Here is a 14,269-nt window from a genome sequence, read left to right as displayed (position 1 = left end):
AACTGAAGATGCAAACCTGAGTACACGCAATTTTAGCCACCTGATATTTGATAAAGGTGCCAAGAACACACAATATAGGAAAGGCAGCATCTTCAACATATGGTGCTGGCAAAACTGGATCTCCACCTGTAGAAGAATGAAACTAAACCCCTATATTTCACCTTGCACAAAGTCAACTCCAAATGGATCAACGACTTCAGTGTGAAGCCTGATACTCCGAAATTGTTATAAGAAAACATTGGGAAAAACCTAAAAGATATAGGTGTAGGAAAGGATTTTCTAAACCAGACATCAACTGCCCAGGAAACAAGGTGAAGAAATGGGACATGATTAAACAAAAAAGGTCTGTACATCAAAAGAAGCAATCAAGGAAGCAAAGAGAAAACCCACAGAATGGGAGCAAATCTTCACCAGTGACACGTACAACAGAGGTTTAACATCCAGGACATATAACAAAATCAAAAAACAAGTATCAAGAAAGCAAGTAACCCAATTAAAAGATGGGCTAAGGAACTGAACAGAGAGTTCTCAAAAGAAGAGATAAAGATGGCTAAGAAACATCTTAAAAGATGTTCAACATCACTAGTTTTAGGGAAATGCAAATTAAAACCACTTTAAGATGTCATCTTACCCCAGTCAGACTGGCTAAGATCAAGAGAACAAATGATACCAAATGTGGGGGGATGTGGGGAAAGGGGAATGCTCATCCACTGCTTGCAAGAGAAGCCAGCTATGGTGAAGCAGGACCTTTGACGTATCTTCACATAGATGGAACTGGTAAAAGAAAGGAGCCAGGGATTCCTGGAACTCACTATGTAGACCAGGCTGGCCTTGAACTCACAGAGATCCACCTGCCTCTGCCTCCCGAGTGCTGGGACTACAGGCGTGCACCACCATGCCCGGCTGAGAATTCAATTTTTAAATCCCGAATTGTTTTTGCTCTTGCATTCACCTGCATGTTTGCAGCTTTTGAACTCTGTACCAATTTTCTGCCTATCCTCTTTGAGTTCGTTGAGTTTTTCCTCTGTGTTTCCTTTAAGTTCTTTGATCAGGTTTATTATTGTTGTTTTAAATTCTCGTTCTCATTGCAGAACACTTCTGTAGGACTGGAGGTTTGGTTGGGGGCATATTCTCTTGGGTCTTCATATTATTTGCATTTTTTGTTTGTTTCTTTGTTTTGTTTTTTTATTTTTAATTTAATAACCACATGATTAGAAGAAGCATTTCATTACAGCTTTAACATATTCAGTAACACACTCCAGAATAAGGATAAATCTCTTTCAAAAGTGGCTATAAATTTTTAGGTTCACAGCTGAATTAATGCAGCAATATAATATTGAACTCAGTATAAATCCTGTAATATATAAAGTTGAATGAGTTTTTACCCTTTAAAGAAGATCCCTCCATAGGCTGTCCACACCCCCACCTCCCCCTGGCCTCCTGATCAGCCTGACACAGACCTGACTCATACACATAAACTAAAAATAATAAATGAAAACATATTTTAAAAGTGTTGGCGTTATGGTTCGGGGTCGGGACGGCAAGTGCTGGCACACTTTTTCCCAGACAGCTCAGTCACTGGGTTAGGGGTGGAGGGTCACACAGTTAAGGGGCCAGGGGTTTCTGAACCCTTAGCTGGGGCTCCAAGCTGAGACATTTATCCTTCCAACAATATGGATGACGTGTTCCAGCAGTTGTGAAGTGAACTCAGCCGAACAGGGAGGATACATTGTGATGTCACTCTATGTGGATTCTGAAACAATTGAATTCACAGCAGCAAGGACAACTGTGGTTGGAGAGGAGAGGAAGTGAACGAGGAGCTGTTGGACAAAGGGTTCAAAGTTGTTATATGGGATGACTAAGTCTTGAGATCTATTATTCCACATGATGACTGTCGTCAATACAGTGTCTTGTGCCAGCGCGGTGGCTCACCTTTAGTCCCAGGACTTGGTAGACAGAGGCAGGGAGATCTCTGTGAGCGTGAGGACAGCCTGGTGTACACAGCAAGCTCCAGGTTAGCCAGGGCCACACAGTGAGACCCTATCTCAAAAAGACCAAAAACATTTCACTGTGTCTTGTGTTGGAAATTTGCTATAGGGTAGATTTCAGGTGATCCACACCACATGCACCAAGTGATGACTCATGAGGAGATACGGATGCTGCTTCAGCTGGCCTGTGAGGACATTTCACAGTGGATATGTGCGTCAGATCTTCATGTCACTTCAGTTATGTGTGTTGAAACCACACAGATTTAAATTTAATTGAACACCACATTTACTTCCAGTACAAAGAACATGAACTGCTGCAGACGGAAGGACCAGCGAACTCCGGCCAACGTCTCGCTCACCACATCATCCTCCCTAAATAAAGACCACTCACTTTTGTAAATATACACCTCCATATTCATCTCCAGGCACAGCGCACTCCCCATCTCCCACTCAAAAGACTCAAGCACAGAAGAATCTAACTTAGCTGCACATTCTTTTAATAGTTCCTATAGTCGTAAAACCTAAATTATCATAACACAGACATTGAGAATTTCAGAAACCCAGTCCTCAGACTGTTGCAGTTGTTTTTATAAGGAGATAATTTTAATCCCAGGTTCCAGGGTTGTTGCCCCTCAGAGGTCCAGGCCCCAGTGCTATGCTCTGTTTGGTGGGACAAGGAGCTGCTGTTGCTTCTAGAGGAGTCAGAAACATGCAAGTGAATGTGAGCTGAGGTGACAAGCACGGAATCCATTTGAGCGAGAACAGGTGGTGGGGATATTGAGTTTCCATCTTGATTCAGAGCTCTGCATTTGGGAAAAAATTCCCCATATTTTCATCCAAGGAAGCAAAAAGTTAAAAGCCACATGACAGGGACAGTGAAATGGAAGGCTGGGAAGTCATACCCACTTCTGAGAACCCTTCACCAATACCAAAACCCAAGGCATAAGTTTTTAAGGCATGATTTTGAAAAATATTCGATTGATTACAGAATTTCATGCAATGTATTTTGATCATAGTCAGATACCCCCCACTCTCTACTCCCTCACTACCCCCCCAACTTCATGTCCTTTATTATTATTTGTCTTTTTTTTTAAGGCTTAATGAATCTAATGTCTGTTTCCCAAATACTCTTGGGTGTGGGTCTAGGTCTCATAGTTTGCTCAGCCTACCAGTTGTCAGTGCTCGTTGGTTTTATTTAAAACCAATACTACAATCATACATTTTCTTTAGGAAAAACTAATCATCTACAGATTTCATAAATATGAAATGTTTTAAGAATACATTAGAAGTAAGAGCAAGATGTAATCTAAAATGCATTTAAGATGATTCTAAAAATAATTTAAAAAAATCTCCCCACACCAGTGCTGGCCAAGCCTAATTTGTACAGTCCACTGGTCTAGCACTTTTAAACCTATCTATCTATCTATCAAATCTCAAATCTCCCCACACCAGTGCTGGCCAAGCCTAATTTGTACAGTCCACTGGTCTAGCACTTTTAAACCTATCTATCTATCTATCTATCTATCTATCTATCTATCTATCTATCTATCTAACATCTATCTATCCATTAATCCACCTATTAATGGGTTTGAAAGAAAGAGGCCAATTTATTGTTAATCAAGATGGTAAACTTGTCTGCATAATGGTTTGAGGAAATTCTCATTTAGAAGTAAATGCTTGACAGAGACCAACATATATTCAAGAATATTACTATAGGTCAACAATACCCATACACATGTAATTAATAATCTAATTCACACTATCAAAAGTTTATCAGAATCCTTGAAATATATGTATCAACCCCCCTGAGGTTTCAGTTGCAGAAAGTAAACTTGGAATTGCATCATTAGAAATATTCTTATTCCTCTTCAAATTTATGTATGTGTATTTCAGTTTAACTCCAAGACCATAGCAAGGGAAATTTTTTTTTGGAATTCACAAACTGAATCCAAGCTGTATGTATAAAAGTAATATTCTCTAAGTTGGCCTAATTTTGAAAAAGAAAAGTTTTAGGGTTAGGCTTTTCAAATATTTGGTTTCATTCTGAAACAATATAATTATAACCATGGCCTAAATAAATACATTGCATCAAATAAATACATTGATTCCTAGAAATCAATGAAGATAAAAAATGTATTTAGATTTATATGTGTGTTTGATATATACTGGGATGGGTTATTAGTAACAAAAGACTATTTTTAATGATATAAAGATAATACATTTGTGGGGGCTGAAGAGATGACTCAGCGGTTAAGAGCAGTGAAGACTGGTGGGTGTTCAATCCCAGCACCACATGGTAGCTAACTACCATCTGTATCTCTAGTTCCAGGGGATCGGATGCTTGCCTCCATCCTTCACCAGCACTGCATGACATGGGGGCACTTACATATATGCAGGTATTATGCTCATGCACATAAAATCAAAATAAATAAAAAATTTAAAAGATAGTACATTGATATGTGGAAAATAAATAAGTTCACTATGCCACATCTGTTTCCTAAGCTAGACCTAATACTTTGAAAGACAATTATGAAATTTTTAAAATGACATTAAAAAAACTTTCATAATGTTAGGCTGGGGAAGTGTTTTCAAAATATAAGAGAAAGGGGCAACAATTTTAAAAACTAACAAATTTAACCACACCAAAACTTAAAAGGCCTTTTAGGTGCAATAAAATATTAAAAATACAGGTCAGATTATAAAAGCATTCAGTGTTTGTACCAATGCATAACTATTATACATAATTTAAAGCACAAATTTTCCTCAATATAAAATGTGTGAAATCAATAAATAAAAATTTTATAGAATGTTTTAATTTCTGTTTTAAAAAATATTTTATTTATTATTTTTATTTTATGTGTATGAGTGTTATGCTTGCATGTAGGTAAGTGCACTCGTGTCGTGCAATGCCAGTGGAGGACAGAAGAGGCTGTCGGATCCCCTGGAACCGGAGTTATAGACAGTTGTTAGCTGCCGTGTGGGTGCTGGGATGGTAATCCCCCTAATAAAGAGTGAACCAGGAAGAGAAAGAGAGAGGGACAGAGGGAGGGAGGGAGGTAATGGGAGGCAGATATGCTGAATTAATAGTTGTAAGCCTTGCAACCATGAAGTTCTGGGTACAAATAGCTTTACCAGTGAAGTTGAGCCATTTTAAAAGTTAAAAACTCATTCAATTTTATGTCTTACAGGGCTTATACTGAGTTCAATATTGTGTAACTATTAATTCAACAATGAACCAAAATTTTATAGGCACTTTTGAAAGAGATGTATCTTTGCTCTGGAAGGTGTTAATAAGTATGTTAAAGCTGTGATGAAATGCTTCTAAAAAATTTAAAAAAGTAACACAGTAACGTTTTTAACAAAACCCTCTTTAGAAATAAAAAATGAGAGAAGCACATGGTAGTTCATTTAATGAAGTCAGCATTACCCTGATACTAAAGGAGGTAAAACATTGGTAAGAGGATAACCCTACACACTGCCATATAGCTCATGAGTATAGTTTTAAAAAACTAAATTTGTAACCAAATTAATACAATATTGTGAGACATTTGACTGTTAGAACAAAACAAGTCCCAATGTGACAACCTTCTATTCACAGGGGAATGGGTACAGAGCATGAACCATACACTTATCTGTGAGCACTGCAGGACTTAGCCCCACATCCTTCTCTGCTGATCAGGACGAAGGGGCTGAGCGCAGCATACCCTGTCCCTAGAAATGATTTAATAATCAGCATTATGGAACACTGTACCAAGGTGGAACCCATGTAGAAGGAGAAAATGAAATCTGCCCAATAAAAGCAGAGGAAGCAGGCCATGAGAATGAGAGTGCTCTGTGCAGCTCTGATTTCTGGGCTGGAATTGTTCACAAACCGGGAGCTGTGAAGGTAGAGGACACGCTTGTGATGTTTATACAGGTGGAGAGCCATGGAGCCACTGCTCCAGCCCATGACAGTCTGAAAGATGGCATCACGAAGAGTCATTAGAGAGAGGAAAAGCCACTTAATAATGTGCCTGGGCGGCAGCATATAGCAATACCCAGTATACATTCCAACCCCAGACCTGTTCACACTGCTGCCTGCTGTGATGTAGTGGAGCAAGTTGGAGCTTATCAGGGAATTTAGGACCCAAAACAGGAAGAGATGGGGAAGAACTTGCCATGCAGTCTGTGGTTTGAGCTTTCTCCACAGGGTGGTACTGGGACTGATGGTGACAGCCTGGACCATGCAGAGGAGACAGGTGGTGCAGATGGAAAGGCCCCGGGCCATTCTTGACAGATAGACTGCAGTTTTACAACCAGCATCACTTAGGAAATTTCCGAAAGAGAAAACCGCAGCTACATATATGATCCCGGTGTGACAAGTAATGATTGTGTTTGAAAAAGTCAAGTTAATCAGAATAAGGTCTATGGGTTTTCTCTCAGGACCCACGACTAATGTGCGTACATGCCTCACAAATATTAGGACATTTCCTAAAATTCCAGATCCAGTAAGAAAAAGTAAGACTATTTTCTGAATGAGGTCAAACCAAATCATCTTCTGGCTTTATGCTCAATTCAGAAACATACATTTGAAAAAACAAACAAACAAACAGTGAGTGTTTACTGCAGGCTCCCTGGAGCGTCAAGAGCAGGTTTTGAGACATGTCCTTTCCCAGCAGGGAGCTGATCTGGTTCTTTGCTCTTTTCTTCCTGTTTTGCTTCCACTTACATGGAAATGATGATAAACACATTTGTACATTATTCCCATGCTGACTCACCTAGTCACCTTTCCCAAAGATTCTACTCTGTGTCCCTCATGTAAAAATTTGTATAATGATCTTCTCAGACAGTCTTCAAAGATATGTCCACAGCATCACTCTGTGAGTATCTAGGCAATCCTAATCCTGAGTGTTAGCTTTGTGCCTCCCTCCTTTTCAGCGATCACACGCAGCACATGAACCGTGCTGCTGGATGGTGCTGGACCTCACCCAGACCCTCTTCAGCATCTCGTGCATCCATGAAACAAATGATTGCTGAGCTGTTCAAGAATGAAAATAAGCTTCTGAAGAGAAAAGAATTTTATTTGGCCAAATGGAAAAGTTTCCCCCATTTCCCAGCCACACTGGATTTCCTTCACAGTTAAGGAAAAGACAGGCTCTCGGTTTGATGGAGCAGAACAGTCCAGGCCCTGCAAAAGGTAGGAGGAACTGGGTAGAATCTGTGCTCTTTACTTTCTACACATGAGGAACCACATTGCAGCCGATTTCTTTTCTGTTCCCATTGTCCTGGACTCACTCTTCATTTTTCCCAAGAGCATACCCTGAAGGAGCCATCAGAGCAGTCCCCAGGTGAGTCCCTTGCTAAGGATTCAAGCAAAGACACCTCCTCTGGGTTGTTTGATCTTTGGTAAGTCTAGTGATAGACTCATCAGAAACTACCATCCTGAAGGCCAGTCCTCCAGAATATGTCAGACTGTGACTTGTGACTCAAAATGGACATCCTGTTTCTGTTTCTTCTCCATTATAGTGAAAATAAGGTTTTAAAATAGAAAATGACTCCTTTTGCTTCACTGCTTATAAAACATAGAGAGCTTTGCCTGTTAGCCTTGGTTCTTTTTGTCCCCCACTGTTAGCACCCTCTCCTTCTTATCAAACTTATTTCTGAATTGCCTTAAATGTTGCTGAACAGATTACACCATTAGCACTTACCATGAGGCAGGAATATGCATCATATCCCAGGCTGGCCTTGGCCCAATCATCCCAATCACAATGTCAGTTGCCCGTTGTGCACAGATCAGCTCAGTGTGCCATCACCTACACTTTCCCAGGACTTACCAGACTGCACTGCCTGGACACCTGCTTCCTTCCTGCCCTGGATAGCGGATACAAGAGAGATGCTGTCTTTCCGTGTAGTGTCTGCATTACCTAGAACAGTATTTGCTGTTGATGGTTTAAAGGTAATTTAGGAGAAAATTACTAAATAAAGCACTTAGCTCCAAAGTCACAGAGATGAGCCTAAAAGTCAACTGGGAGAGATACTTGAGTTGGTCTGTTTCCATGTGCATGTTAGAGCTGAAAGCTCCTTCAGCAGGAGCTGTGGAGAGGCCCAACTAAAACTGCATTTATGGAAATGTCATAAGAAAACTGTTACTTGTAAGCCAAGTAAAAATAGAAATAAAACCAAAAAAAATCCATAGTGTCTCCTCACACATGCAGATGGGGTAAATTTCCAGGCTTCCACCATCCTAGAGACATGAACCACCCTTTGAGGGATTGATAACCTTCCCTGTCATTTCTCTGTATTGATGTGCTAATGATCAGGTTACCTTTGATTCAAATATTCCACTGTGTTTTCTAGAACATCAGTAACAGATTCTGGAATCAGGAAATTATCAATATTTTTCTAGAGATTGCCTCATCTGGGCTGGAAAAATCACACTCATATCTGCTCTAGGAAGAGCCATGGCATCTACGTTTTAAAAAGCATTCACCACAAGATGTAGTGTGCGTGAACCTTGTCATCAGGGTCTCTATTGCAGTCTGTGTCTGGGTAAAGACACATTCTGGATCCTTTAAGGATAACTTTAAGCTTAGAAGGAAAAACTTCAGCATTCACAAGAACACATTGTATCAGCCACACTGAGTTCAAATCCTGATTTTCCCATTTGCTATATACATGACCTTGAACATAGTTACATGGCCAAGACCCAGTGTTCTCATCTGTAACCTGAAGAGATGATACTTTTGTCCTGTTTGGTGTTCTGTTTGTGTAGTGAACTGCTTGGAATCAGTGAGCTGATATATGTAGTAAAGAATCATTGACTGAAAGCACTTGGGAGTATCATCATGCGTGTGCTTTCTATAATTCTATGCAGTTACACACTGTTATATTCTGGGCCAAGTAAAGGGAAAATTCATGAACTGAAAAAAAATCGTATTAAAGAAGGCCAGATACCCCACCCTGAAAAGCCTGAAGGATGATAGAAAAAAGCCATGTAGTTTTTTGTTTGTTTGTTTTTAAAGCTGCCTTTCACTGTAATGAGGTCAAAACAGAGATTGTGGAGAAAGTGCTGACCTATGGCTTCCCCAGACTGAGAAGCTGCTGGTTCCTGTCTCCTGTCCCTCCCTGGCCCGCCTAATGAAAGGCTCTGGCACAGGCACCGCACACCCTGCTGCACACAGGCTCCCTCATGAAGAGAATAAGAATTCTAGATGGCAGGTGGGAAGTGACAGGCTGCGTCTTCCCAGGGTCCTGAAACCTTCCTCCTCTTCAGTGACAGGGACACTGAGACCTTCCTTTCTCTCACCCTAGCCAGCCTTGCTAACAGCTTCCCACCCAGAGTCAAAGGCGGCCCCAATCAGCAGACCAGGGAGGGAGCACTCACCTGTGCAGTCAGTGGCGGCTGTGGGTGGTGTCCTCCCAGCACCTGCCAGGCCCTGTTTATCACCCTCCAGTCCCAGGTCTCAACGCAGCTCTCACTGCTGTCAGGACTTGGTCTTCGCCAGGGGAAAAGGGCTCTTTCCGCACGTCTCCATTTGGGAGGCAGCTCTGTGTGCTCCCTGGTGCCCGGCATTTGCTCAGCCAAAAACTTTCTGGTCCTAATGATCCTGCCTGTGTGGTGACAAGGAGGCTGTGGAGAGGAGAAGTGTCCAGGGCATCCGGGGGTCGTGGGCGTTGTTCTAGTCTTGTCCCATCCCTCATCACCTCCAAAGCCAGGGTCAAACCTGGAAGAAACGGAGTAGAATCCAAGGAAGGTCACGTTGTGAACAATTTCAAAGTCCAGCTTCTCTGAGGACAAAAACATCAAGTGCTGTTGTCAGTGCCTAGCCTGCAGGGGTGGGCGGAGCAGTGGGGGACTTCCTGGGAGGTGTGTCTGAGTCTGTTCTGGGCGCTGACTTCACCAGGAGGCGAGGGTTCCTGCCTGGACTGAGAAGTCCTTCATCCTTTCTCTTTTTGTGTGTAGCTATATGTTTTGTTATCATTTTATTAAATAACAACTTTTCTAAAGTTGATACTCTATTTTGTTTAGTCTTCATGGAATGAAATAATAATGGCATCATTAAACTGTAAGGAAAATTTACCGGGCAATATTTGAGTTGGTAAAATACACATGTGATTACCACTTAGAGACTGAAACAGATTTAGGAAAACACTGATTGAGAATGATAATTTACTTCATTTATTATTTTTTATGAGTATGTTTCTCCTGTATGTAGTGAGTGCACGTGTCCTTCAATGCTTGTGGAGGCCTGAAGAGCTGCACCGGATCCCATGGAACTGGTTACAAGTGATTGTTAGCCACCATGTGGGTGCTGGGAACCCAATCCAGGTCCTCTGCAAGAGCAGCAAGTGCTCTTAAGTGCTGAGCCATTTCCCCAGCCTGGAGAATGACATTTTTAATCTGTCAGCACTCAAAGGTCCATGACAGATAGAGAGACGTGCTGAATGAGTGACCATCAGGGAGCTCCAATTCTCTCTGAAGAAATAACACAGCATTTTCAACATGGCAGGTTTTTCTTGTACCTTATAAGTAACCCAATGTTTTGTCCTGTGTAGATAGAGTTTAGGAAGATTACCATCAAAGCCTCCATATTTACAGAATGTCAGAACACTGATATTTTGATGAAATTGGAATAAGCGTTCCAGGAAAGGGAAAACAACAAATGACTTTTGCAATGACATCTGTAGGAATATCTTAGTGCATTCTACTTTCTACAAACAGCTCATATGTGAAAAATACCAGCAAGGAAAATTAGCTATAAAACACAGAAAAATGTCTACAATTCTGCTATTTTGTGTACACCAGGGAACCAGAGCATCCATGAGCGCTGAGCCAGTGGAGGGAGGTGGGCCTCTCAGAGTCCTGGCGTTTCTCCCCTAAGCTCTCTAACTACTTGGTAATTCCTGTCCACTGGTCTCAAATGTTTGTGTAGCTGATCTTGGAACCTATGGCAGAGACCACATAGGACTCAGTTTGGGGGACATTATCATCATTCCTAAGTGTGTGTGGTTGCCAGACTCCAGCCCTGCCCTGCTTCTGTTGAGTCTGTGGATCCTGGAGATGCAGCTGGTCAGGTCCCAGGGCTAGATGGAAAAGGGGTATTTGACTGTCGCCGAAGAGTTGGACTTACAAATGGGGAAAAAGAAGGTTGAGTCTGCCCCACCTTCCTCTTGGGGGCTTTGCTGGAGAGGACTGCAGGAGTCTTCTACCTCCTTCGGAGATGTGAACGAATGTCTAATCACTCCACACTGGGTACCACAAGAGACCACAGAAAGAATTGCACCCACGTCTACCTCGGGGAACTGAGAAGGTTCTTGAGGTCACAGGAGCATGGATTTTCAAAGGAAGCTGCATCACCAAAATGCTCACCCGGCATGGGCAATGACTCATGAAAACAGCATCCCTGGAGCTCTCTGCCCACGTTCCAGGCAGCTCCAGTGATAAGTCTCCTCTTCTTCAGCAGTGATTACTGGTAATGTAGCCATGGAGTGTGGTCTTGTGAGTCTGTAAGTTTTGACCTTCCAAATCCTCCTATTTGGTGCTTTCTGGAGCTCAAAAGCAGAGTGTACTTGTTTCTTGAGATGTTGGTTCTGGCTGTTTTTGATGCTCTTTCTCAAACTCTTCTGTTTCAAATTTCCACTCTCATCAAGAGCCCAGGTGATGCTTGTACTTGTTCTTGGATACACACTCTGGTCCTGTCCTCATCAACCTCATAAACTGACATGGCCTTTAATTCTAAATGAACTCATCACTAGTGGCAGAAGGTGGGTCTACATCTTTAACTCATGAGACTGGAGACCTGAAGCCTTCCCCAAGAGAGTCACCCAGATCCCGTTTCCCCTGTTTCTCTGTGATTTGTGACTGGAAGCTACAAGTGATCCAGACTAAGTAAGCTGATGCTGAAGCCGAGTTTCCATTAATTTGGCCACCAGCAGGAAATGGAGAAAGTCCTTCTGCACATATCCTTCTGTTGGGGCTCACTCCAGTAATTAGAACATTATTTTATATTATTCTTGTGTAAAATCATCTGACCTAGCGTTCCCTTCCTATATGAAGGACATTTCACATAATAGTCATTCTCGTATGAGTGCAGTCATTGTTCTTAAAGGGAGAGGACAGGGCAGGGGCAAGCTCACTCCATCCATTAGAACTTCCCTCCAGCCATCCTGCTGATCCCTTAGACATTTCTGGGTTTCAGGTACCATGACCTAATTGTACTTTGGCTCTGCACTGGTTCCTCTTACCTGGCATGTTCACGCACAGCTTAGTCTAACTCCCTAAGGGCTCAGTGGGGCTTAGAGTCTTTCAAAGGGAGACTGGATCAACCATAAGGAGACCCTTCTTTACTTTATGCAGAGGAAGATGAGAAATATAGAAGGTTCATCAGGAAAGCTCTGAGTAGGTACCGTCTGCCAATTCTGATGATTTGGAAGAGTTAGGAGCAAGCAGGTACCATAAGTGAAGGAAGTGTTTGTAACTATTAGTGAAATACGACCATATACTCAGAAGGTCTATTTTTCTTTATAAAATAGCAATGTTTATTTGAGTTTCTAATTATGGGTATCTGACTCATTTCTCTTATCATAGTGTCTTCATGGTCTATCCATATCTAAATGTACTCACCATAAAGAAGTGATCAAAGTTTAAGGTGATGTAGGCATAATTATTGTAGATTCATCACTACTTAATGTATATATGAATTGGAACATCGCTGTATATCTCATAAATATGTACAAATATGTTGTGCAAAACAAAAAATTAAAATTTAGTTAGGAGAACAAATCCTAGTTTGCGTGGCTGCTGGACATTTATTATGTGGTAGACATGGCATTCTATCATATACATCTCAAGATCTCTGAATTCCATTTATTTTTTCAAGTATGATCTGGGGCAGGAGAGATGCTCAGGGGATAAGAGCAGTGGCTGCTCCTGCAGAGGAACCAAGTTTGATTCCCAACACTCACATGACAGCTAATAACCATCTGTAACTCCAAGTCTAGGGGATTCACCAACCTCTTCTGACCTCTGTGGGCACTGCATGACATGGGTATACTTACATACATGCAGGGACTACACTGATACAAGTGAAAAATTTTTTTAAATAAGATTTTTTTCCTTTTAAGATTTATTATTTTTTAAAAAAATGTTTAGAAGAAGCATTTCATTACAGCTTTAACATACTCAATAACAGTTTCCAGAGCAAAGATACATCTCTTTCAAAAGTGGCTATAAAATTTTTAGGTTTGCTGTTGAATTAATACAGTTATACAATATTGAACTCAATATAAACCCTGTAAGACATAAAATTGAATGAGTTTTAACCTTTAAAAAAGATCTCCGAAAATAAGATCCTTTTAAGAAGTTGGATCTGCTCCAAGCTCTTGGGTCATGTCCCAGCACTCCTCTGCATACTGAAGAGCTCCTTCCTGCTCAGGATCCCATGTCCTCAGAGGTTTTCTGTTGTTTTTTCTGAGCCTGGACCTGGATCATCACTCATAAATATTCTTCTGTTCCATACTGACCTTAATCCTGGAAGCCTGCAAAATAGAAATGGTGTCTGAGTGTCACTGAGCTACATGTGAAATAGGAAACACATTCAAACATGGGTAAAATATCCTGTGAGCACTAGAGACCTGAAGTTCCTACGGTTCATCTTTGATATTTCTGTACTCTGTCAGAATGTTATAAAGGAAACCAGTATATAAAATTCTTCACACCGTTAAATAATTGCAAGATATTTTCTAGTAATAATAATAATAAAGTAGCAAATATGAAAAAATACCTGAGAACTAAACCAACTGTGTAACATCTATTACCCAACAGTTTTTCAGTTTTCCATGGTTACCTTTCTTTGTTATTTATTATTATTATTTGTTATTCTTCTTAATTGAACCTTTAATTTCAGCATTGAGGCAACAGAGCAGGAGGGTCTCTGTGAGATGCAACCCAGCCTGGGCTACATACCAAGTTCCAGGCCAGCTGAGACTAAAGCAAGATCATGTTAAAAAAAAAAGCCAAAACAGCAACAACAAAATGATACTCTCTTCTTCCTTAGGGTGTCTTACGTCTCTTGTTGTGTACAAAATCATGTCTTTACTTATGACAAACTGAGCTCAGTTTTACAGTTGAAATTTTCACTTAAATTTGATTGATTCTCATGTGGTGATCAAACATGCTGTTAAGCTCCATATTCCTGTAAATTAATTAGATTTATGTTTTTGATAAGATTAAAAATGATAGCTCATTTTAAGTCAGGTGCAACTTTCCCACTAGGAGCTTATAAAAATGTCATCGTGTTATG

General features: G+C 40.9%; 1 protein-coding gene across 1 annotated transcript; it reads right to left on the bottom strand.

The window, feature by feature from the left end:
• Positions 1-5,616: 5,616 nt before the first annotated feature.
• LOC103733132 (putative vomeronasal receptor-like protein 4) lies at positions 5,617-6,567 on the bottom strand. Its single transcript, XM_017797838.1, has one exon. The coding sequence runs from the start codon at positions 6,520-6,522 to the stop codon at positions 5,617-5,619; it is 906 nt and encodes a 301-aa protein (XP_017653327.1). The 5' UTR covers positions 6,523-6,567.
• Between the last annotated feature and the right edge of the window lie 7,702 nt (positions 6,568-14,269).

This window comes from Nannospalax galili, unplaced genomic scaffold (assembly GCF_000622305.1).
Source record: "Nannospalax galili isolate Female #2095 unplaced genomic scaffold, S.galili_v1.0 scaffold456, whole genome shotgun sequence".
NCBI classification, from domain to species: domain Eukaryota; kingdom Metazoa; phylum Chordata; class Mammalia; order Rodentia; family Spalacidae; genus Nannospalax; species Nannospalax galili.
This window is presented reverse-complemented; position numbering and strand designations above follow the sequence as displayed.

What these genes read in the sequence shown, in the direction of transcription:
- LOC103733132 (XM_017797838.1), bottom strand. Translation starts at nt 6,522, where the DNA reads ATGATTTGGTTTGACCTCATTCAGAAAATAGTCTTACTTTTTCTTACT.